General features: G+C 41.0%; 1 protein-coding gene across 2 annotated transcripts; it reads right to left on the bottom strand.

Annotated features, from left to right (window-relative positions):
* Positions 1–2,085: 2,085 nt before the first annotated feature.
* prelp (proline/arginine-rich end leucine-rich repeat protein) lies at positions 2,086–10,122 on the bottom strand. Of its 2 annotated transcripts, none has more exons than XM_056438574.1 (7): positions 10,017–10,122; positions 6,551–6,986; positions 6,280–6,465; positions 6,008–6,165; positions 5,684–5,880; positions 2,924–2,999; positions 2,086–2,761 (listed from the first exon to the last, which is right to left on the bottom strand). In XM_056438574.1, the coding sequence occupies exons 2-7, from the start codon at positions 6,980–6,982 to the stop codon at positions 2,671–2,673; spliced, it is 1,140 nt and encodes a 379-aa protein (XP_056294549.1). In that variant the 5' UTR covers positions 6,983–6,986; positions 10,017–10,122; the 3' UTR covers positions 2,086–2,670. The 2 variants fall into 2 exon arrangements, with proteins under 2 accessions (XP_056294549.1, XP_056294550.1); XM_056438575.1 differs by having other exon boundaries at positions 6,280–6,423.
* Positions 10,123–26,162: the final 16,040 nt, after the last annotated feature.

Genomic DNA, 26,162 nt, shown 5'->3' with positions numbered 1-26,162 from the left:
CTTGCTCCTCAATTTATAAAAAATAAATAAATAAATAGAGAAAAGCATTGCATTTAAGATGCTGCAAGCAGCAAATGTTTGGCATTTAGCTTAATAAATGACTTACGCTATTCATTATTAATGAATTGTTTTGATTCATAAGATAACATTTCAGTGCTTCAATCAAGCATTCAGGTAACCATGCAGTATATATTTTAAACATGTAAATTACACCTAAAAATGACATGGTATTTGCATAGAATCTCTCATCCTTCTGTTTTTTCATTTTTCAAAAGCACCCCCTGTGTTAAGACTCACCTGTGTGTGTGTTATTCAGAAGAAGAGTCCTTTGAGAGATGTGCCTCTGAGTCTCCATCATGCCTCCTCTTATAGTGGAGTAAGGGGAATTTTACAAGGTACTGCACCACTTGCACAGACACACACGCATGCACCTGCACATATTACTCGTACACTAATTGCTTTACAGAAGGAGGAAATGTTTCGCAATTAAAAGAACTGGTGTTAAAACCTGAATTGAAGAAAGGGAAAAGGAAATATAATGAATTTCCTCCACCTTGATATGTGACATATTCATTGTAGAGATGACAGTGTATGTGTGTTGAGTCACTCAGATTCTTAGTGTCGTCATTGCTCTGCAACACTAATTTATTCAGACGTGTCAAAAAGTACGCAACGCATCATTTGGCCGATGATCTATTAACACCTTTTTGGGTGTGCAACAATGGGTGTGTTCTGCACCAATAATTTTTGGTGGGCGTCCTCATAGACCTCTGGCCGATCACCATGTATGCTCTTAAATATTGTTTAAAATATATGTTATGCTGGAAATAAAAACTCCTCCAGCACATATATTTTCCACAGAGAAGCACTCTGACAGCCTGTGACTTCACTCCTGTCAGACAAGTCCTGATCGGAAACACTTATCGGACCTGCTCAACCGCTTACTTGGCAAGGTTCCCGTTTGATGACAAGGTGCAAATAATCCTAACCAGGGAAGTACAATTTAAAGCAAGAATAACCTGTGGTAATGGAATCTGTATATATTATATACATATATATAATAGCAATAAAGAAATTCCAGATTTACTACTAGGAGGTCAAACTAATTGCAAGAACTTCCCAGATTAGTAATGGGTTGTGCTGGTTTCTAACCACTAGAGGTCCCTAGAAGTCTCTTTGAACCTAGAAAAATCTCCAACAATCCAATTCACAAGTCTGTGGCACTGCTTTAACAGCTGCAGAATATATCCCCGATTGGTCTAAAATATTTTTGTGATGATGCAATTTTACGACTTTAATATGAACAGAGCCCCGGTCCCCTCTGACCCACACTGACCCTCATGAACAGATTTATTTTACCTTATATGTTGACTGTTGATTGTTTTTGAATGTTGTAGTTGTTTTGTTTGTCTGTCTAATGTGTACACACCAGTCGCCAAGTCAAAATCTTTGTTTGTCTAACACAGATAATAAATGTTTCTGATTCTGATTCTGATATTTTTCTGAGATTGAGTCACTGTCACTTTTGACCACATTTTACTGTCTTAAAAAAAGGACAAATGCTGTAATATAATGCAGTGGACAACGTAACAGTAACGTTAGCCTTGCAGTGCAGAACAGTACAATCATCCTACAAGTTATTTTGCAACCCCTGAGAAAATGCTTAAAACAAGAAATTCAAAAGATTTAGTTCTTTGAGAAGGTTTTATACTGAATTAAAAATATACTTGATAGTTTATTATTCTTATGAGTTGTTTACTGTCAGGTGCTACTAGTAAAACTCCATACGGTCCTTAAACTCCGTAAGGTCCTTAAAAAACATCCCACTTTAAAACATAATTTGACTCTCCCGAGTTCTCCATCAATCCAATAACTGTAACCTCTTATCCTATTGAGGGTCTTGGGGGTACTGAAGCCAATCACAGCTAACAATGGATGAAGGCAGTGTACAACCTGGACAGGTCTGCAGACTATCACAGGGCATTCTTCAGTTTTGCATATCTAATTTCCCCAAAAATGACTGTGACATAAGTTGTGTTGGTGTCCACTGAGGAAGATCTCAAATAAACAAATGCAATCAAATGATGAAAGACAACATTTTTATTTTCCATTATCTTTACAAAGCTTCTTTATACAGAAGACTGAAAATAATTAAAATGACATTTTTACATGGAGTACCTTGAAAATCACATGCACATTTGGGACAGTGTCAACTACATGGTAGTTATGTTTTAAACTGGTTCTTCTGACATCCACTGCAGGTCTCTTTGTTTTCCTTGATGGCAGCTCTACTCTGGTCACATCTGCTAGTGAACATAACTACCCTCCATATGTGTAGCATATCTGTCAATGTACCTGTATTTTCAGGCTTTACTCATTCTATTTTTTTTGCATTGTATTACCAACAACAAAAAATGATGTACAACAATGTATGTTGAACTATCAAAGCTTTACAGTTTAACATGTATTTGTCCCTCTTTCAATAATGCAGTTCAACGGTAGGCCTATGTATAGTTGGATATACTTCATTTTTCACATAGCATGCTTTGCCTTTATGTCAGTTTGCACACAGTGCACACTGTGTATTTGTGTGTGCATACTGTGTCTTGATGTTTGTGTGCGTGCATGCGTGCGTGCGTGCATAGCCTCAGGCCTTTAGGCAGGGTTCTCCTAAATGACAATGGAGTGGAGGTGTCTGAAGCACATGATGACATCCAGAGGGATGGGAGGGCTCAGATGATTTCCATCCAAACGTAGGTACCTGACGCAACAGAATGGGTGCTTAACATTTCATCCCAATGACAACTGCATTTTAAAACTAATTTGTTTCTGATGAATTAGCTTGTTCCGATTTACTTCCTGTCGAAGGGTGCCACTGCAGTTTGTATTGTTGAGTGCCAAGTTATGACATACTGTGACGTACCTTAGTCTGGGCATCAGGCTGAGATCGCTCAGGTCGGCCTGCAGGCTGTATGGACAGATCTGCGTGCCATTGATGCCTGCCGGGAAAACACACAGTCATAAGTCTCTCATTCTCAAATGTTTCCTTTCCTTCAAACAAGCAAGAACAATCTGTCAATTGAATAGGTTTATTTCACAGAAATAATGTTATCATGTTCGCACTTTTTAAAATGGAGTCCAAAGACACAAAAATACACAAATCAGAAAGTAAAAAATGGGGTTGTAGAATAGCAGTAACAAACAAATGAGGATACATAACTTACAGACAAGACAACAAGGAGAAATTAATAAAAGGCGAATATTTAGGAAATCCTCACATTCAGATTAACTTCTTAACCCTTGTGTTGCCTTCGGGTCAATTTGACCCGATTCAATGTTTCACCCTCCTGTCGCCTTCGGGTCAATATGACCCGATTCAATGTTTAACCCTCCTGTTACCTTTATATATACTAACATATTTTACCCTTGAGGTCAATATGACCCCAGCTATTAAAATCTCCAGAAAATTATTAGAATTAATATTGTTTTCCAAGTTTAAGTGTGAGGTACTTTATGTTTGTTTGTTGACTCCCGAAAGAACACCGACATTAAACATTGAATCGGGTCAAATTGACCCGAAGGCGACAGGAGGGTTAAATATTGAATCGGGTCAAAATGACCCGAAGGCAACACAAGAGTTAGAGAAGGATATAAAACTTGTTATTGACTCTGCATTATTTTTTACTTACAATTATTATTTTAATCAATTACATTTACTTCACTTGTCATTCTGACTGTAAACAATGTGTAGATACAGTTCACAACAGTTTATCACTTCATGATCATCATACATTCTTTATATTTTCCCAGACAAAGCTAAGCAGAGGGCTTGTTTAACCTCCAAATACAAACTGTTTACAAGTAGATGTCAACTGATAATCAAATGACTAAGTGGCAGGTAAGGTCAGGGCTCAATCTATAAATGAAATAAATACATGTTTAAGCAAATACAGAAGGTTAAAACTGCATTATTAGTTTTTGGGCCACTTGGTCACAGAGGAAACTCAAAAAGTGGACCTAAAAGCCAACACTTAAATTGATGATTTACCGGGCATCGACGGAAATTGGCATTCATTTAGAGTCGTGTTCCTGGCCACCTGAGAAATGTAAGTACGATATCCAATACTCTACTAACTTCAAAAAAAACAACTGTATGCTAGATGTTGAACTTCATGGTAACTTACTTTCAGTCTTTGGTATTGCACAGAGTGCAGTGTTTTTTAAAGTTATTCCTGCTTGACAGGGTAAAGGAAGACACTAAGCTTCTACATGCAGAGTCCTGTCATAATCCTCTGTGGGTTGATCCAGCTGCGCGATGTCTTTCACATTACACTTATTGATTAGTAAAGGGAAGTTATTTAGGTTTATGGTTAGGTTTAATTTGACATTAATAAACATAATGGGGCAGTTCAAGACAATTGACTCAGTAAAAACTATGCCAGGTGTGAAAATGTTTGCTCATAGTTTTGCTGACATTTTATGTCAATGCTTGATATGTTTTCATGGTGTTTGTTTGATAATATGTTTCTTGTTAGAAAGATCTTGTAGATAGTCAACAAACTCATTGGAGCAAGCAATAACTCAATCTCAGAATCAGAACAATATTGCCTTTGTTGAGGCCCCCATAGAGTGGGGTTCCCTTCATCTCCCTGATTAGACTTCTTCTCAGGACTGTAGGCATGTGCAAACTGCGTGACAACTCATACACTTCCGTTAATTTAGCTTCACCTGTTAGGGGAGTACAGCTTACTCCCTTATCAGTCTGTAGGGGTTCCCAGACCTTTTGGGGCCAGGGATAAATTCCAGGGTATATTCAATTCAATTCAGTTTATTTTATATAACCCAAAATCACAAATAACAAATTGTGGGCTTTACAATCTGTACACATACAAAATCCCTGTCCAGGACCTCACATAGGATCAGGAAAAACTCCCCAAAAATATATAAAAAACCTTTCACAGGGAAAAAAGGGGAAAAAACTCTTCCCTGATGAACAGAAGCAATAGATGTCATGTGTACAGAATGAACAGCGTTACAGAGTTACACCACATTCAATAGTTTCCAAGGATCATACAACTGATTAAGCATATGCTTACTACCATCTACCGTATGGTAGATGCCTTTGGAACTACTACAATTTTTCAAACTCAATACTTCAGACCTATTTCTACCAAACACATTTGAACATGAATCATTTAAAAATAAGATTAGATGATCCTGTATTAGTCCAAAAGCAGGAGAATTTGCAATGTTATTGAATGTGAATACCACTTGTATAGTTTTAAACAGAAGTGGAATTGTATTCTTATTAACTTGACACCATTTGCACACATCCAATAATGTATATTAAAAGCTTTCAGAAAATGAACAGCAGCAAGACTGTCATTATAAATCCAGATATTCATACTTGGAACAATCTATTTTCTGATTAGCGGATAAGCTGCTTGACCTCCTGAGACACGGTCTTATGGCTATCACACGCCTTCTATCCCATAGACATACCTCTCACCCTGAAGGTTCTTATTGTGGGATTCAGACCATTTCTTTAGCTGTAAACTATTTACAATATAAAGATATGTCTACCTGAGCATAGAATGAAGTTGCATTTTCTCTGAATAAATATGCTCAGAATTCCATATTGAGCACCTTCAAGATGGTGCAGATTGCTGCTGAGACTACTTACTCTCGATGGAGTTGTGGTTTAGGTGCAGGTGCTCCAGATGACCGTTGAAGAAAGGAACAGAAACAATCTGATTGTGGGCCAGTTGCAGGTCCAGCAAGGTGGTAACGTTGAATACATACTCAGGAAGTCCTTTATTACTCAGCTGGTTGTAGTTCAGCCTCACAAACGCCAGGTGTTTTAAGCCTTTGAAGTAGTCTCTGAACAACGATGAGAAGAACAACTGTAAAAATTGTAATAATAATAATGTAATAATAATAATGCATGCAGTGCATGTATGCATTTGTGTTCATCAGCTATGTGACAACATGGGCAATGTGTACTTGCTTTGGGATGTCATCTATGCTATTCCTGTCCAGGAAAAGCTGTATGAGGCTATTAGGTACGCCAGCAGGCATCTTTTTTAGGACGTTGTGAGCCAGATTGAGCTGCATGAGGCTCTTTAGGTCCTTAAATATGTTATTTTCCAGATCACTGTCACTCAGCTGAAAGAAAAGTCATTATACACTCTTATTTGCTCCAGAAATGCATATAGGTCGCTGACCCTGCTCATACTTAAAATGCAGAGTAAACAAAGGTACTTTTAAACGGAGGTGTACCTTGTTGTGGTACAGGTCGAGCAGTGTCAGGTTCCCCATCTTGTTGAAGGCACCGGCAGGGATCTTAGAAATACGATTTCTACTTAGGCGGAGTTGTTCTAGACTTGCTGGGAGACCAGAAGGGACCTCTTTCAGGTGGTTATGCTGCACATAGAGGTATAGCAGTGATGGGATCTTCTCAAACACCTGCACAAGAGATCGGTGTAGAGAAAACATCTTTGGTTTTACATATATATGTATCCATGAATATTTATTAAGGAAACTTTAAGACCTTTTTGTCTATTCGGTGAATGCGGTTATTTGCCAAATTAACCCAGCGGATCTCAGTGGCGTTGAGGAACGACTCTGCAGTCACTTCTGAGATGTAGTTGTTCTGCAGGTACACGTAGTGGGTTCTAGATGGAATGACAGGGATTGCACGGATGTTGCGGTTCTCGCAATTGAGAGCATTGGGATGGCTTGGGGAACATAAACACTCTCGGGGGCAGTCAGGAAAGATAGAAGGTGGGCCCAGGATGAGAGGGGGGAAGTCTGTTGGCTCCTGGGGCTCTGACTGTACCGGCACAGCAGGCTTATGGACAGAAGGCTTCCTGGTGGTGGCTGGCCGCCTGGTGGGCTTCTTTTGCCGAGTTCTCTGGGTGAACACTGCCCCCATCAGTAGGAACAGAGCCAATGCAGAGAAGAGTCCCACGCCGGCCTTCATCGTCCTATGAAAGAACACGAAACAGAGATAGATGATTTGGAGACTCTACTGTCTTCATACTTACATAGATTAAGAGAGAAATAGAAACCTCTCTACAACACAGAACCTGTCATTTTGGTTCTGCTGGTCAGCCATTGCAGTGAAGCTCATCCCCACCACACAGAAAGTTTAACATCATGCATTGCCACTTTTTTTATGTCTTGCTCTGTGTGGGAGCTCTGGAACAGTGCTGCCTCTCAAGTGTGTACAAACCTGCCTATTAGCAGGAATGTAGAGGCTCAGTGGAGATATCTGATTACAATACTTCAGTAAGCAATTGTTTATTTGCTTGTTCCTATTTTCAACTCGACTTGTGTTGAGAGAAAGAGTTTTCAAGGTTGAGCTGACCAAGTAGTATCTATTCTAGACAAACATAGAACAGGTTTGAACCTCAGCCATAAAAACACTTAGACTGTAGTATTGTTAACCAAAATGATCAACAATCTGCTGCTGCCTGACTTTGAACAAATATTGCCACCTGATGCTGCTCTTATAAAAGTGAAAATGTTGCTATGCATGACATCCATGTCCTGTTGAGCTGAAAATAAGGAAAATATGAACACTAAAGAGTTGTCTGGTTTAAGTTTCATACAAACTTTATAATTATACAATTATCATATTAAACTGACATGAATTCATATATTATTCCAGTTTATATACATGATAAGATGGGAGTTGGAGCTTGGTATGTGAACAAGAGTGAGAAAGAAAGAAAGCAGTGAGTTGTTTAAATTAATCAAATCCAAACTGAGGAGGGGAAGATACTGGCACAGGAAATTAGTAATTATGAGGGAAAGGAGTGGAATGTTTTGGTATAAAGGCTCTATTGTCAGCTCTGCTCCAAAGGGAGAGATGTGGAGGGAGGAACTGCAGGTCTGGGAGGCTCTTTGGCCCAAGAGAGGTCCAAAGGAAACTGGGTTAAATCCCAATGAGACTATGATGGAAGCAATATGCATCTTTTCAACGATTGTAAAAACACAAGTTACAAGCATATGTAAAGTCATGAATATATACTGTAGTACGGTTCAAACTGATGTGTATTTTAATAGGATCTTTTCAGAGAACAATTCTTCTTGTTATAGTGTTAGAAAAACAGATTTTGTCGAATATTGTTAGTTGTTTGGATTAAGGAGTTTCTATCTTGCATACTTTAGCACAGTGATGGTATGCAGATTCAGCCGAGACATATCTAAGAGTCTGGACTATCTCCAGGATTAATTTAAGCAATTGCTGGATTAAAAAGTGTGTCCAACAGATGCATTGCAGATTTGTACACATAATGTAATGACCTCCATGTCCACAGACACACACACACACACACACATACACACACACGCACGCATACACACGCACATGCAGACACGCACCTTATTAGCTTCCAATCACTCTGCACCAGTGAGGCAAACCTCTGGCCAAATGGATAAACATCTCATTTGAATCATGGGGCAGGAATGAGTCTCGGAGACATAATCTGTTCTGGCTGGAAAAACAAATCTGAACTTTTCTCTGGCACTGCCCTTCCTTTTCCCTCTCAGCCACCCAGAGCCTCCCAGCCCCTCATTTCAGACCAGAATCAGCTCTCCTTCCCCTCGTACTGCTGTCGTCATGATCAGGCTAAGTCCGAGATGGCTCAACATTAAGAAGGTGAAGGTGTCTTTTTAACTACGAAGACCAAGATACAGTACATCTATTTTTGCACGTTTTAGTTACCAAAAAATTATAATACTACGAATACGAGCACCAGGTGCTTGAGATGACCATGTGTACCAGGAGATATAAAAAAAGAAGCCATAATTCTCATTCAACTTGAGTTGCTGTTGAACAAAGCTTTGTTACAACAAAGTCCATGACGGTGAGCTTGTTCTAATAATGTTTTGTCTGTTGCTGTCATTCCTTTGAACTGAAAATTATCACCTGTTTTGTAGGACAAAAGATGCATTGAAAAAGGGCTACGTCACACACACCTGAATTCAGTGATCTGACTCAGATGTCTGTGCTTAAACGACACATTTCCGAAAATCTCCAAATAACATAAATGACAATAAATATAATAATAAAAATTGCATCTTCTGACTGATAAAAATCATCTCTATGTATCTAAACATGTTTTAGTTAGAGGCAGTTTAGTCCAGCTTAACTTAAAGATGGATCTAATGTTAAAATTGCTTGCATACATGCCATGGAAAAGTGATAGTTACAAAAGTATTTGCCCTCCTTATGTACTCAGCAGCAGATACTCTGCATTAGTGTTACGAGATGGCCAATAAATGTCCTTGTCTTGTAGTGGCTGTGCAAAGGTTGGATATACATCTAAGTCTGACAGTCTCAATGTTCGGCGAAGGAGTTAAAAGGTGCACTGACAATAACAACTCATTTTTTAATAAACTGATTAAACTCTCTCACTGGATGCTGTCATTACTGCTTCTTTGTCCAGAACAGCTGTCAGCTCGACCTAGATTAATTCTAATTCTTCACAAAGGGATTTATTAAAAGTCCAATCCTTACACATTTCAGTGATTCACCGCAGGTTGTGATTTAAAAAAAAAAGTGAGTTATTTTCACATTTCTACACATTCCTTTTTATTTTGTTCGGTGTTTTAACACCAATCCTGGACTTCACTCCAGAGCAAGTTAAATGAATCTAAGAAATAATAATTATCTAAGATTCTTCTCCATCAGTGAGCAACAGTGAGTTTTCAAAATAGTAACTTTCTTTACTCTCTTCAAATTTGAACTTTCCTGCAGCAGCAGCTGTCCTCACAAGACAGACATACAAATCTGAAATCAAAGTGAATTTGCAGGATTGGAGAAAAGCAGTAGAGTCGAAGTGCGACAGAGTACCACTTTGTACGGCACAATGTTTCAATAGAAACACACCAGCACACCATCATCTGCATCTTAGTCACACACACAAACACACTCCGGCCTGAATTATTATCTTATTGATTATGATCGAAAACAGTAGCCCTTGGAAACAACAAATACAGTTTCTTACCAGCCTCTGATACCTGCCCTCTTCTGTTAAATCACAAGTTTTGGGTCTTTTCTTCTCTATGCCTCTTTCACTCTTTTCCTTCCCCTCCCTCTCTCTTCCTCTTCCTCTGTTTCTCTCTGTACCTAACCCTCCCCTCCCTCTCTCTTCTTCTCTCTTCCTCTCTCTCCTTTGGTGCACAAGTCTGCCTATTGGGTTTATTCCCTGGCTTTTTTCCTTTGGAAGGTCACAGTGGTTCTTTCCCCTCCTTCTCAGCTCGGCTCAGAGCTTTCATGCGTCTGAACTGTGTCACAGTTTGTTTTCATTTTTGTTCTATTTCCGCATATAGCATGATCGTGTTTTTCTCGAATAGAAAAGAGTGCATTGGTATGTTTGCATATTTGTGTGAATGCACACGCATTTGTTTCTACAGGACTGTCTCAGAAAATTAGAATATTGTGATGAAGTTCTTTATTTTCTGTAATGCAATTAAAAAAACAAAAATGTCATGCATTCTGGATTCATTACAAATCAACTGAAATATTGCAAGCCTTTTATTCTGATTTATTGCTGATTATGGCTTACAGCTTAAGAAAACTCAAATATCCTATCTCTAAATATTAGAATATCATGAAAAAGTATACTAGTAGGGTATTAAACAAATCACTTGAATTGTCTAATTAACTCGAAACACCTGCAAGGGTTTCCTGAGCCTTGACAAACACTCAGCTGTTATAAATCTTTTTTTTTACTTGGTCTGAGGAAATATTAAAATTTTATGAGATAGGATTTTAGAGTTTTCTTAAGCTGTAAGCCATAATCAGCAATATTAAAAGAATAAAAGGCTTGCAATATTTCAGTTGATTTGTAATGAATCCAGAATGCATGACATTTTTGTTTTTTTAATTGCATTACAGAAAATAAAGAACTTTATCACAATATTCTAATTTTCTGAGACAGTCCTGTATATCATAAGTCTTTGAGAAAAGCTGCGAACACTGAACCTTTGTTATGGAACGCCCAACTGTAATTTCATGTCTTCTCAGTCTCCTACCCACCCAGCTATTGTTGAGATATCTGCACTCATAGACAGTCATGTGCTTTTCATTAGCAGCATCCCTCCGCTGATTTGTGAGCATCCTTTCTGTGTCAGTTAAATATACAGGAGAGGCTTTCTTCTATTCCAGCATCAGTAAACTAAAAAAGTCTGATTACTGAGGTGCAGCTAAAGCATGAGAGTTGTGAAGGGGGTCTTTCAGGAAGTGGGGCTGTGTGATTAACAAAGAGTGTGTGTGTGTGTGTGTGTGTGTGTGTGTGTGTGTGTGTGTGTGTGTGTGTGTGTGTTTATGTGTCACTGGGGGTTTGGTGGACATGTGTTTGGTGTCCGACATGCCTGGAGACTGAGCTGTAGCTGAAGGATAATGATGGGAACATATGTGGGGAACAGTTTTAAACTCATATTATACACACATGTGCCTCCTACTACTTTCTCTCACTTTGTTATTTCTATTTATCAATTCTCTGAACCGTACTCTTGTCTCCTCTTCACTCAGTCATCATGTTTTGGTTATTGACCACAGCTGGGCCAAACATCTGGTCAAGACTGGTTCCAAAAAGGAAAGGTTAGGTCAACAAATACTGAGAGATACAAAGAAAAATTAGTTAACAAATACGTCACTTTTTGGTTGTTGCTTTCTCATCTTCTCCGCTACCATTTAAGAGAGGGTGTAAAAATCCTATTTTATGACTCACCTCTTCTCATTTCTCTGTAAAAGTTTATATATTGTGCTGTCTGAAGAGGGAATTACATCATTGGCAATAGCTGCTATTTAGCAGCAATGTCCTGTGGTTTAATATATTTTAAGAAATTAAAATAATCATATACTGTCACTAGAGTGGACAAGCGTGTTAGGTGGTGCAAGGTTTGGACCCAAACGCAGCAGGCAGAGTTCTCAGAAAACACAGGATTTATTATTAAAGATCTAGCAGGAACAGGGACAAGAACCAGACAGGAACAAAAACGAACAGACAGAACAAGCAGAAGGACACAGGCTAAATACACTGGGAAAACGACACAGGTGGGAACAATCAGGACCGAAACAGACAAGCACAGGGAAGGAAGCGCAGGGAAACAGGAAACACTCCAAATCATAACAGTACCCCCCCCCCCCCTTAAAGGACGGATTCAAGACATCCCAAGGGATCAACACGGGTGGGTGGAGGGGAGCCGGAGCCAAGTGCATGGCGGACAGAGTCTGGGGGGCGGGCCGGAGGACGACCACCCAGACGAGGGGCGGGCCAGAGGACAGGAACGGGAAGCTAGGGGACCCGGCTCAGGAGATGAGGGGACTGAAGCCGGACAGGACGGGTCACGTGGAACCGGGGCTGGTCGGGTCACAGGGAACCGGGGCCGGGTCACGGGGAACCGGGGCTGGACGGGTCGGGTCACGGGAAACCGGGGCTGGGCGGGACGGAACAGAGGGAACAAGAGCCGGCGGCAGAACACCGGGGACTGGAACCGGCGACAGAACACCGGGGACTGGAACATCGGGGACTGGAACTGGCGACGGAACACCGGGGACTGGTACATCGGGGACTGAAACTGGCGATGGAACACCGGGGACTGGAACATTGGGAACTGGAACTGGCGACGGAACACCGGGGACTGGAACATCGGGGACTGAAACTGGTGACGGAACACCGGGGACTGGAACCGGCGACGGAACACCTGGGACTGGAACAGGCGACGGAACACCTGGGACTGGAACATCGGGAACTGGAACCGGCGACGGAACACCGGGGACTGGAAGCGGAACACTGGGGACTGGAACATCAGAGACTGGAACCGGCGACGGAACACCGGGGACTGGAGCCGGTGACGGAACACTGGGGACTGGAACATCGGAGACTGGAGCCGGTGACGGAACACCGGGGACTGGAGCCGGTGACGGAACACCGGGGACTGGAGCCGGTGACGGAACACTGGGGACTGGAACATCGGAGACTGGAACCGGCGACGGAACACCGGGGACTGGAGCCGGTGACGGAACACCGGGGACTGGAACATCGGAGACTGGAACCGGCGACGGAACACCGGGGGCTGGAGCCGGGACACCGTAGGTCAGGGGTGGCCAACACGCGGCTCGCGAGCCTCATGCGGCTCTTTAACTAGTTTCATGCGGCTCTTCAGGAGCTGTCACATGACATGCGTCAAAAATGCTTGGCTGGCGCTGTCATTCACTCCCCCTACAGCTAGATGGCAGACTGACCATGTAAACCTGGTTGAGTGACGTCAAACGACGAGCGATTTAGAGAATCTTTGGTGTGCCATCATTTGTGTTGTAAACAATTTCCGTCAAGTTACCACTTGAAATGAAAATATGAAGAAGAACACAGGTCGTTTTTGCCAGAGTGGGAGAGTTTATATTTTTTAACGAATGGCAAGCCGGCAACCGATCTGCCTTATATGTCACGCAGCATTAGCGCATTTCAAAGCTTCAAATCTTCAGCGTCACTTCAGCTCACTCCACCCTAACATCGAACAGGAATTTCCAAAAGGGACGGAACTTCGCAAGAACAAGTTGGTCGCTTTGAAAAGCCAGGCAGAAAAGCAGGTACAGTTTTTCCATCATGTTGGTGTGTGACATTTACAATAAATCTGGCTGATCAGGTGTGTGTGTGTGTGTGTGTGTGTGTGTGTGAGAGATGTGGCTCTTTGCGGTAACACAGTAAAAAATGTGGCTCTTAGTCTCTGACTGGTTGGCCACCCCTGCCGTAGGTGAAACCGGCCGGGGGCCACGAGGCGGCAGCACGAACGAACGGCCGTTCGTTCCTGTCGGCCCGCCAGAATTGTTCATATATCTCCTCCCGGGTCCTGCGTGCTGGCGTAGGCGGAGGCTGCGAGGCTGCAGCGGGAAGTGCCTGGTGATCCGAGGGCCAAACGAACGGCCGTTCGTTCCTGTCGGCCCGCCGAAATCGCTCCCAAATCTCCTCCAGGGTCCTGGGTGCTGGCGTCGGTGGAACGGGACAGATCAGGTCGGAGAAACTCTGCTGTGCTGGGTCCATCTTCTTGGTCTGTTCGTTCTGTTAGGTGTGGCAAGGTTTGGACCCAAACACAGCAGGCAGAGTTCTCAGAAAACACAGGATTTATTATTAACGATCTAGCAGGAACAGGGACAAGAACCGGACAGGAACAAAAACGAACAGACACAGAACAAGCAGAAGGACACAGGCTAAATACACTGGGGAAACGAGACACAGGTGGGAACAATCAGGACCGAAACAGACAAGCACAGTGAAGGAAGCGCAGGGAAACAGGAAACGAGACAGGGACTTCAAAACAAAACAGGAAACACTCCAAATCATAACAAAGCTTGTCTCCTTCAGCTCTCACATCTCCACCTAGCTCCTCTTAGAGAGAAGAGACATTTGTAATGTAAGAAGCCACGGTTTTATTTGTTTCACAGTTGCAAATTATTGTCATGCAAAAGAGATAAATTTCAGGAAAATCTGAGATACCAGGTTTTTTTTAATTTACAGCTGTATGATCGAATCCAATACAACAGTCATTGGAGACACTATTCAACTAATCAAATCATTGATAAACATTATAGGCAGGCATGTGCACAGATATTTTGGGGGGCAGGTGCTCAAACCAAAAAAAAAGGGCACCCATTGGCAAAATGATTTTTCTATTGATCACTGTAACTTGAAGTGAGCAAGTAATTGGTTGTTACGAAACACCTGAAACACATTGTGTCGTGAGAAGACATGAGAGCTGAAGACATGAGCGCCGTGGAGCATGTCGAGGCGAAATTCTCACAAGAACTCAAATAAATGCCCCGACAAATATCCAAACACATTTGGGGGGAATTGATGACAGAGAGAGTAAGTGTTATTCTTAAATACAGATTAATGAAGAAAAAATGTGTCTACGTCCCTGGGAAATAAATCTTGAGCCGGAGATGTGCCAGTTGTCAATTTACAATATCCTATTTCTGATGTTCAGTTGTGTCTCTTCCCCAAGTTATGTGGTATAATAGGTTGCCCGAACTCAAAGAAGAAGAACAACTCGTGTTGTCATTTAATTTCTGGATATATTGTACTTGTGTGATACTGGGTATTGACTCTGTGCAGGTGTGTCTACATACAGATGTTCCAGATGTATGTGTGTGTGTGTGTGTGTGTGTGTGTGTGTGTGTGTGTGTGTGTGTACGTCTGGCTCGGCGAAATGAGGTGACCTCTTTGCATGTATTGTTTATGTATTTAATGTCCTGTACTCTAGTGTATACAGTGGGAGGGGTGGGGGAGTGGGTTTGTTATCTGATATTTCAACAAAAAGCTGATAAACAATGGAAATATCAGTTAATGCTTACTGTGTTATGTACCTGTCAATATTTCCAAATAAAAGAATACATTATTTGTTTAAAGAAGAACAACAAATGGACTGAAGACTTTACAAAAAAAGATAATGGAAAGTAATCATTTGACCTCTCTAACAGTTTCAAGAAGTTGAGAGGGGAAACGTATAGCTGTCAAATAAATGAAGTTTAGTCGGAAGACCATACACCTGCAAGCCCGCGTCGTCTATTTCTCATCCATCTGCCAAGTACAATCTGGTGTAGTGCATCAAATGGTGACATTTGTTTTAACTGTACATGGTCCCTCTAAAATAATAAGATTATAATATAAAATATAATATATTTCATCTAGCATACAGTTTGGCTTTACAGCTCATACAGCTACTGAATAGCAACAGATAACTGAGAAATAATAATATTATAATAATAATACTTAAAATAATACTACGACTAATAATACAAATTAAAATAATAATAATAATTCAATTCAGTTTATTTGTATAGCCCAATTTCACAAATTACAAATTTGTCTCGGAGTGCTTTACAATCTGTACACATAGACATCCCTGCCCCAAAACCTCGCATCGGATCAGGAAAAACTCACAAATAACCCTTCAGGGGGGAAAAAAGGGAAGAAACCTTCAGGAGAGCAACAGAGGAGGATCCCTCTCCAGGATGGACAGGTGCAATAGTTGTAATGTGTACAGAAGGACAGATTTAGAGTTTAAATACATTCAATGAGTATGACAGAGTGTATGAATAGTTGGTAGTAGTCATGGACCACGATCCAGACCTCCATGATCCATCAGGCAGATGGAGGTAGAGAGGAGGAGTGGGCCGAAGAGTGGGCCGGGCATTAGAAGGGCCATGGCATCAGACCCAGCCAGGTCCGGTGAACCCTATGAGACCTGAAGTCACAAGGACTCTGTAGAGAAAGCAGAGTTAATAATGTGCATTGGAGGGATGATAATTCATCCATTACTTCACTATATCTTTAGCTTCTTTAAGAATAACATTAAATAAAGGTAAATGAGCCTTTCATCCCAAAATACAGCTTGCATAAGCCTAATACAATAACTGTAAAAGCCACATATGATCTATTTTTTTACGTATTGAAAATAATCTGACCCTGATCCTCTTTATATGTTGCTCTGAGGATCAATGATCTTTTTAATCAGTGTTTTTAATCTCTCTTCCTACAAAGCATGCTGTGGCAGCAGGGAGTGTTTAAGCACAGCTGCTGAGTGGGTGGAGCGGGGGTGTGGCTCAAGGAACGGTGACGGGATGGGTAAGGGCCTCAGCTGTATTCAATTGGGGTTTTGTTTGTCTCGCATATAAGAGCAGGACTAGCTGGTGAACAAGAGGGAGAGCGGGGAGCAGACGGCCACGAAGCAAAGACTCGACCGGCTGCGATCAATAAGATAAATAAAAGTCTCATACTGCCAAACCCCCCCCCCCCCCCGACACTCACACGTGCTACACATGCCTTCCATTGTTTTGTAATGTGAACATTATGTATAATGTATGATGTGAATTGGAAATCAAATCATTAGCTGTACTAGAAGCACAACAATATGTTCATCACTTCTCTGACTAGCATTTCCCACAGTTATACTTTATTGCAGTTGTGTGCATTGTTTTGTCTTTGTGACAACATTCTGTATGTTTAATTCTGTGAGAGGATCCTCTTGTTTCACAGAGTAGTAAATACAGTCTGGGTATTTATAAACATAAGTACGATGAACATTGGGTGAATGAATTAAGATTCTTGAGTTACTGTATGGTTTACATAAATTGTTTTTATGCTGACAAATGTTTTAGGTTTACAAGCCTATTGCATAATACATAAAAGCTGTGCTAAAAAACAAAAGAACACTGTACTTTTTGTCTTTTAATAGTACATCTGGTATTTTTAGTGCACTGTATTTGACTGTTTTTGTGAGTATGTGTGTCATGTTGGTTTGATTCAGTGATTTTATAGACTAAGTGTTGATTCAAAAAGAAGAAACAGAGGAGCACCAAAATGTAGTTTGGTTCAGAACAGTCAGCTTTTGTGCACACTGAACTGATGCAGCTGTCTGTTGAATTAAGGCGTATCTAGACACTGTTAAATACACACAGGCACTTGTTAAAGGTTAATGTGAATACATTCAATGAATATGACAGAGTGTATGAATAGTTCATAGCAGGCATATTCCACAATGGAGACCTCCACGATCCATCAGGCACATGGCGGAAGAGAGGAGGAGTGGGCGGAGTCTCAACAGTGGGCGGAGTCTCAACAGGACAGTGGCGTAGTCGGTAGCAGGAATTCCACGACCCAGACCTCGATGATCCATCAGGCAGATAGGATCTATGCCGTCTCATAGGGTCCGATGACCCCATGAGACGTGAAGTCAAAAGGACTCCGGGGAGAAAGCAGAGTTAGTAACGTGTGATCGAGAGATGAAAATTCATCCCTAAGGAGAGAAAAAAGAGGAGATAGGTACTCAGTGCATCCTAAAACGTCCCCCGGCAGCTATAAGCCTATAGCAGCATATCCAGGGGCTGGACCAGGTGAACCTGATTCAGCCCTAACTATAAGCTCTGTCAAAGAGGAAAGTCTTAAGTCGACTCTTAAACGAGGTGACTGTGTCTGCCTCCCGGACTGAAATTGGAAGCTGGTTCCATAAAAGAGGAGCTTGATAACTTTATCTGATGCCATTAGGAGGTAATTTGTAATTTTCACCAGTGCTGTCTCGGTGCTGTGGTGTTTTCTAAATCCTGACTGAAACTCCTCAAATAAACTATTATGATGTAGAAAGTCACACAACCGGTGTGCGACTACTTTCTCAAGGATCTTAGAGAGGAGGGGGAGGTTAGAGATCGGTCTGTAGTTAGCCAACACCTCTGGATCCAGAGTGGGCTTCTTCAGGAGAGGTTTAATGACAGCCACTTTGAAGGAGTGTGGTACGTGGCCTGTTAGCAGAGACACATTGATAATATCTAATAGAGAGCTGCCAATTAAAGGCAAAACGTCTTTAAGCAGCCTCGTCGGGATGGGGTCCAAGAGACAGGTCGAGGTGTTAGAAGTAGAAACCGTTGAAGATAATTGGTCACGGTTGATGGGAGAAAAGCCCTCCAAATATACACCAGGGCATACAGCGGTTTCCAAGGCCACTCTGCTTGAGGACAGATTGGCACTGGTTAAGGGCAATAGATTATTAATCTTGCCTCTAATAGTTACAATCTTTTCATTAAAGAAGTTCATAAAGTCATTACAACTGAGGTCTATAGGAATACTCGGCTCCACAGAGCTGTGACTCTCTGTCAGCCTGGCTACAGTGCTAAAGAGAAACCTGGGGTTGTTCTTATTTTTCTCTATTACTGATGAGTAATAGGCTGCTCTGGCATTACGGAGGGCCTTCTTATAAATTTTAAGACTATCTCGCCAAACTAAGCGGTATTCTTCCAGATTAGTTGAACGCCATATACTTTCAAGCTTTCGTGATGCTTACTTTAGTTTGCGGGTCTGAGGGTTATACCAGGGAGCAAACCTCCTCTGCCTCACTGTCTTCTTCTATCGAGTCCAGTGTCATTCTCAGTGACTATCACTATCAACAAGATGATCAATCTGGGACGGACTAAAGTTAGACCAGGAGTCCTCTGTTATATTGAGACGTGGTATTGAATCAAATGCAGAAGGAATCACTTCTTTAAATTTAGCTACAGCACTGTCAGTTAGACATCTGGTGTAGAAACCATCACTGTCTGAAAAAAAATCCTACCTACTTAGAATCACTTACATTTTTCCTTTAAATGGACACAAACCATAATGTGACATTTAAAGAGTGTGTCTCATGTTTTCTGCTTGACGTTGAGGTTGAGTACCCTGTGTTGACTACATGTAATATGGTGCCTCCCTGTGCACCCTGTGCCCATCAACTCATATTTATCCATAATTTTTTTGCACACTTTTCATCCACCATCCAAAGAATGCACTTTTATTTTAATATTTTTACTATTGTATAAATTAGCTAATGTTTGAAGATAAAACTATGTGGTCTATGTGAAAAGAGTCACATGGGCTGAGGAATGTAACTCTTCGGTCTGCAGCGTTCAAATAAGCTGGACAGCGGTGGTTGGGTGTTAGTGCTCTGTTTTTTAGGGCTCAGTAAGACCTGATGATTCAAGAAGAGAGATATTTTTTAGGGCAAAGACTCATATTGTGCTGCAGAAACTCTTTAAGCAGGAGTCCTTCCTGCTGTTACATACTTCAGGAGATGTTTTCTAAACTGATGGAGAGAACGAGGCTCCAACCAAAATGACGTGGTGTGTATAATAATCTGAGAATGGCCTGTTCTGCCATCTACAGAGTAAACTGCCCGATTAAACTTTTTGGTCTAAAGGAAACGTGCATGATCTTCAACCAGAAAGGTTCCCGGAGAACTTTCTTATGTGACGCACCTCCTCAACAAGAGGATGCTGCATCCACTGTGTAAACATTATAAATTCTGCAGGCCCCAACCACTTTCTTCTCTCCAAAGTAAAGCAAAAATCCACAGCTGTGAACGGTAATCCTTGGATATGTCATCACATTTTCATAAATAATTTCATGTATCGTCTCATAAATGACTTTCTGAAATGTCATGTCTCGCAGCTTGTCATATCTTTGTAATTAAAATGTTCTAACATACACTGAGCACTGTCAAATACTGGATCCTAAAGGCAGCCAATGAGAGAGAGAAGCCTTACATCATCCATGAAATCAAACAAGCAGAAAAGTACTCTCAAGTAAGCAAGTCACCAGAAGGAAGCCCCCTGCATGGTTTCCTAATCAAATCCGTCGTGAATTTAAACAAACTTTCTCCAGCTGAAACACAAACTGATGCCCTTGGTGAGTAAGAAAACTGACTTTTTGTAATACTTTCTTATTTTTGTATATTTTTTTTATATGTGGTTCAAGGATCTAAATTTGACGTAGCGAGAGAAAGGACCTAAATGCCGACACTACTTCCAAACCAATATTTAATTCTGAATTACAGCTAACACAGGACGACAAACACGAACCAAAGGTCCGAAGCCACACTGGGGAATGAGATAACAGGGTTTAAATACACAGGCAGGCAGAGGTGATTGGACAACGGGGAACGAGACACAGGTGGACACAATGAGGGCGGGGCCAGCAATCACACAGAAGGAAACAATCAGGACCAGGGCAGACAATCACCGGGAGACAGATGACACAAGGACTTCAAAATAAGACACAAAACAAGACAGAAACTCCGGGTCATGATAAAATTGGGAGCAAGACTGAACTGCGTGCCGTACGTGCACGTCATATTAGGTGGATATGCAGTTCAGCCTTGCTCCCAAGTTTTCTCAGTGGCTACTTATTGCAGAGAAAAGTTATTTTAAAATGTGTGACGTCATCACAATACAAAGTTGATGGGATTCTCAGGCATTGCCAGTAGGGAAACACCATACCGATATATTTCGTGGGCACTGCATGCCCTGAAGGTAAACATGGTTTATAGGGTTTAAAATTATTGAAACTTTTGGGCATGCATGCCAGGCGAGCAGTTCTTATTGGGCTTAAAATGTGTCATCTTGGGGTCCGGTAGCCAGTTCAATTCAATTCAGTTTATTTTGTATAGCCCAATATCACAAATTACAAATTTGCCTCAAAGGGCTTTACAATCTGTGCACATACGACACCCCTGTTCCAGGACCTCACATCGGATCAGGAAAAACTCCCAGTTGGAATTTTAAATCCATGATGGATGTAGGCTTTAAAAATAACAAGAGGCCATCTTGCGATGGGATTACACGAGCAGCAACGCCAAATTACGCAAGGGACTTGAAGTGAGGGGGGCCTATGGGGCCTTCTTCCAATTGCCTACTTGCAAGGCGCCCTTGCTCTGAGCACATCCATCTTCTAGCATATTATCTCAATTACTCCTGTAAACTCTTCTTACTGTATGCACGGCTGCGCAATTGCAGTGACTAAATCCATCCACAGACGGACAGATTTATAAACACCTTGCAACAAACTAAAATCGGCTTCTTTTGCAGTTTTTTGGGATACCACAAGTTGCCACTGGAAAAAGGCTCAATGTCTGCCCCCTTGTTGTTGTTCCATGGGTTAATTTAGGGACCAGGGAAGAGGAAGGACAATTATCCAGATGGACTCTTTTAGATAAAAAAAATTATGCTTCATTGTAGATGGTACTGGTGTAGCTGTAGCACAGGAGTGTGTGTGCGTGTGTTTGCAAGTATCCATATTGCATTGAGTAAGCTGCATGTGTTTCACATATGAGGCTTTGTTGGTACTCAGTTAAATATGGAATATGTGATACGGAGTCCTTAACAGTCAAGCTGTCCTCACACACGCAACCACATCGTCCACACATACAACATTCAGTCTGGACATTCAGCTCCACATCTTTCACCATTAAACACTCTGAGGAGACTCCTTTACCCACCCACACCTCTCTTAAAGATTAGTCAGCAAGCTAATGAAAGCGTTGTCTGGGCTAGAGGAAAACCACAACTAGTTAAATTGCATTATAAGTTGAGAAAATATGTCAGTGGTGCACAGGGACTGTGGGAAAACCTCAGGAAAATGATGTCATAAACTCAGCATTTGACAAAACTCTGCAAACACAGCTTTTAAGCCAAATCCTCGTTATTACTGCACTGTATGTTGATTACTGTGAAATAGAAATACAATAAATACAAGACAGCAACATCAGCATTCTGTGTGTGTTTAGTTGGTAATGGACCTGTACTTATATAGCACTTTTCTAGTCTTCCGACCACTCAAAGCGCTTTAACACTACTATGGGATCACTTTGGGGTTAAGTGTCTTGCCCAAGAACCCATTGAAATGGACTAGCGGAGCCGAGGATCAAACCGCCGATCCTCTGATTGAAGGCTCACCTCTGAGCCACAGTTTCACAGGTGTCTGTAATGAGAGGGCTGCAGGCTGTAAATATAGGTAAGTGAATCCAACGGCTTCCTCAGTGATTTATCCAAAACCACATGTACCATAGACGTCTGCCTTGGATTTATAGATGATTTCTCCACCCAGACTCAAACAGACTATTAACACAGCCAGGAGGTCCAAGCCTCTTTGCACATTACTCCTCTTTAAGAGTCAATTAGTCCATCAGTCTTCTGTCCAATAGTTTTGGTTGAGACTTTTTTTTTTTACATATATCTAAAAAAAGATGTCAATGAAATGACGCATCTTGCATTTGAATCCTCAAAGCTAACCCCCAAAAAACATCACACTATTTTTCCATTTCGTGGCCTGTATCAGCTGGAACGTTTTGACCTGCCAGCCAGACCTGAAATCAGTTATGCTCTTCGCAAAGCAAAATAAAACACACAAACCAGACAATACTTGCAGGTCAGTAACCTACAATCTCTAAATTAGCCTCCATTGGATCGACTAGCCTCCATTGGAATTTCAGACACACCCCTTTCATGGTTTCACTCATATCTCTCTGGCCGTACTCAGTTCATTCAGTTAAAATCATTCACATCACACCCCTCCCCCCTCTCCTCCGGTGTTCCCCAGGGCTCTGTCCTTGGTCCTATCCTGTTTATCATCTACCTCCTCCCACTTGGACTCATTTTCCGCAAACATAACATTCAATTCCACTGTTAAGCGGACGACACCCAACTCTATGTTTCCTCCAAACCCTCTTCCACGTTCCCGCCCCCCTCCCTCTGTGCCTGTTTACAGGAAATCAAAGACTGGTTTACCTCAAACTTCCTCCAATTGAACAGCAATAAAACCGAGGTTGTCCTCATTGGCTCCAAGTCCACTCTCACCAAGCATCCCAGTTTCACCCTTACAATAGACAACTCCTCGGTCTCCCCCTCCTCAGGCGAAGAGTCTGGGTGTCGTCCTCGACTGCACACTGTCATTCCACACTCACATCAACACCACCATCCGGTCTGCCTACTTCCACCTCCGAAATATCAACCGCCTCCGCCCTTCACTCACACCCAACAGCACCGCAATCCTGGTCCACTCTCTTGTCACCTCCCGCTTGGATTATTGCAATTCCCTCCTCTTTGGTCTCCCCCAGAAACTCCTCCATAAGCTCCAACTGGTCCAGAACGCTGCTGCCCGCATCATCACCAAAACCCCTTCGGTCTGTCACATCACCCCTGTTCTACAACAACTCCACTGGCTTCCCATCAAACACCGCATTGACTTTAAGATCCTGCTCCATGCATTCAAGGCCATCCACAACCTCGCCCCTCCATACCTGTCTCACCTCCTCCAAATCAACATCCCCACCCGGTCTCTCAGGTCTGCTTCCTCCATCAACCTGACCGTCCCCCCAGCTCGTTTGTCCACCATGGGGTCACGAGCCTTCAGCCGCTCTGCCCCTCGCCTATGGAACTCCCTCCCCCCTGACATCAGAAACATTGACTCTATCACTTTATTCAAAACTCACCTCAAAACTCACCTTTTCAGGCAGGCCTATGGCTGACCTGTTCCCCTCTTGGTTGCTCTGCTGCAGACTGTTCTGCTTTTTAACTGTTTTGCTTTTTAACTGTTCTGCTTTTTAATTGTGTCCATTTTTAAATATGTTGTACGGCGACCTTGAGTGCCTTGAAAGGCGCCTTATAAAATGAATGTATTATTATTATTATTATAAAATGTATCTAGACTGCTAATATTAGGATTAATTGAGACCCAACTGCTCACATTTGCCAAGCTGGTTACGTTTTTGTTACAAAGGCACAATAGAACAAGGTCCAATAATATTTGTCTGTTATCTATTAAGTAAGACACATAAGGATTAGCTTTTATTGCTAAGATCAACCATCTCCAACACATAATGTTAGCATTAAAGTTAACATTACTTGGCAATTTAAGTTAAGTGTGTTAAAGCACCAGCAGAAATATTAAAATGATCTCTGTCAAGTAATTGGACCAAGATTCTCTGATGGTGGTATGTACTGAAGTCTGTATTCATTTTTGCTTTTGGGCCCCTTGAGGACAAGAATCAAACACAAGATTGACATACTTAAGTTGACCTCCAGAATGCTTGTAATACTATCACACTACATTATTGAGAACATTGGAGAAGTATAGGATAAGAGGGATACCTCTTGGCTAAATAAAAATACTTGGAAAATAGATAGCAGTGTGTGTAAGTGTCAGGACTTAGGAAGGTCACCTGTGGAGTACCACAGGGATCAGTGATTGGTCCAATATTTTTTATACTTTGTATTAACTATATTTTTAATGTAACTAAATTATTAAAATGTGTCATTTTGCTCAAGAAAATGTTTGAAGGAACTTTGTTTGCTGTTAATGCATAATCTCATAATATAAAGGGGGAAAAAATCATGTTTTTATTTTAAATCAAAAAGAATTAGAAGGAAATATTGAATTACAATTATGTCATGATAAAATTTAAAGAGCTTTTGAGGTCAAATTCTTCGGGGTCATTATCGACATGGAAACAACATATTGAATTTCTAAGGCCTAGCATATAATGTATTGCTCACTTATACTTCCATACACAGTATATCTTATTGTGTTGAGGTGTCGGGGTCAACCTATAAACTATTTATAAGTTCAACTGTCTTGTTACAAAAACGAGCAATATGTTTCATCAATAAGGCTGGTTACTGAGCATACAAGTCTATTGTTTGTCAGACCACATCTTATGAAATGTAATGATTTGGTCTAATATAAAATAATGCAAACAATGTACAGAGCTAAAGCAAATTGACTCCCAGACTGTGTACAAAGGTTGTTTTCAATACGCGAGTATCAATATGATTTGAGAGATGTTTGTAAGTTTACTGTACAAAAAAAAAAGAAGGGATTCAAAGAAGGTGTATCTCTATTATGGAACACCGCTAATATAAATGTAAGAATGGTCAACTATTTTTTTCGTTTTCTAAAGGATTGTTTATAAAACTCTAAAATTACTAAGTGTGAATCAAACATATTTGTATTTATTTGTATCCAATGATTTAATTGATAATAATTTAGGATAGGAGTATATAAGCATTTATGCTTCTGCCTATACCTTTTCAGTAATTTCTTTTTTTTTGTATATTAGATTGTGGCTTTACTTTTTGTACATCATGATTGACTGAATAAAACACGTACTCATACATATTATTACATAAAGTTACGAATATGTTGGCAGACTGTCAACCCGGGTTTCTAGCCATTTGTGCTGTTTTTTTCTCTACCAACTCCTGAGAGAGAAATCTGGATCATTAGTTCATAAAGTGCCAGGAAGCGTAAATAAAAAGAAAAAGTTGCCGGCTGTAAAATCAAAACAAGACAAAGAAATGAAAATACATAACAGCTAGTCTCTCATAACCCAGGTCCCAGAATTCTGAAACTTTCTATATGCAGTGTCAATTTAGTTTTTAACATAGAGAATAAATACAGACCATAAACAAGAGTGGATAACATTTTCAATTCAAAATAATTTGGACCAGTTCATATTTAACCTGTACTAAAGAAGAGTCTGTGTACAGACTAGAGAGATGTGATCTGTGAGGAGTATCTTGACTCCTAGTTTCCAAGGCAGAGTTTAGTTCAGGAGAGGAATGGCCAGAGCTTAATGAGTCAGTGTTGTCCTGTCTTTAAATGGCTGCAAAAATAATTTCCCTGACTATGATGCTTTATTTGAAGTAAGTTGTAAACTGAGATGAATTCCTATCTTTCTTACAATCCAAATTATATGGAAAATAACTTGTATTATCTGAGTCTTGAATGAAATACTTCACAATAATAAACAAATTGAAGCTGCTCTTTTGAGATCAATATTTGTTA

Source organism: Pseudoliparis swirei, chromosome 18, assembly GCF_029220125.1.
Source record: "Pseudoliparis swirei isolate HS2019 ecotype Mariana Trench chromosome 18, NWPU_hadal_v1, whole genome shotgun sequence".
Lineage (NCBI taxonomy): Eukaryota > Metazoa > Chordata > Actinopteri > Perciformes > Liparidae > Pseudoliparis > Pseudoliparis swirei.
Note: the sequence above shows the minus strand (reverse complement) of the source record. Positions and strands in the feature narration are given on the sequence as shown.

Bases quoted from the DNA above. Each gene is read 5' to 3' on its own strand.
- prelp (XM_056438574.1), bottom strand. From the start codon at position 6,982: ATGAAGGCCGGCGTGGGACTCTTCTCTGCATTGGCTCTGTTCCTACTG. The intron at 6,466-6,550 runs GTCTTAAAGTTT...TCTCTTGTGCAG, and splicing joins TTCACCGAATAGACAAAAAG to GTGTTTGAGAAGATCCCATC. The intron at 5,881-6,007 runs GCAAGTACACAT...ATCGTTGTTCAG, and splicing joins AGCATAGATGACATCCCAAA to AGACTACTTCAAAGGCTTAA.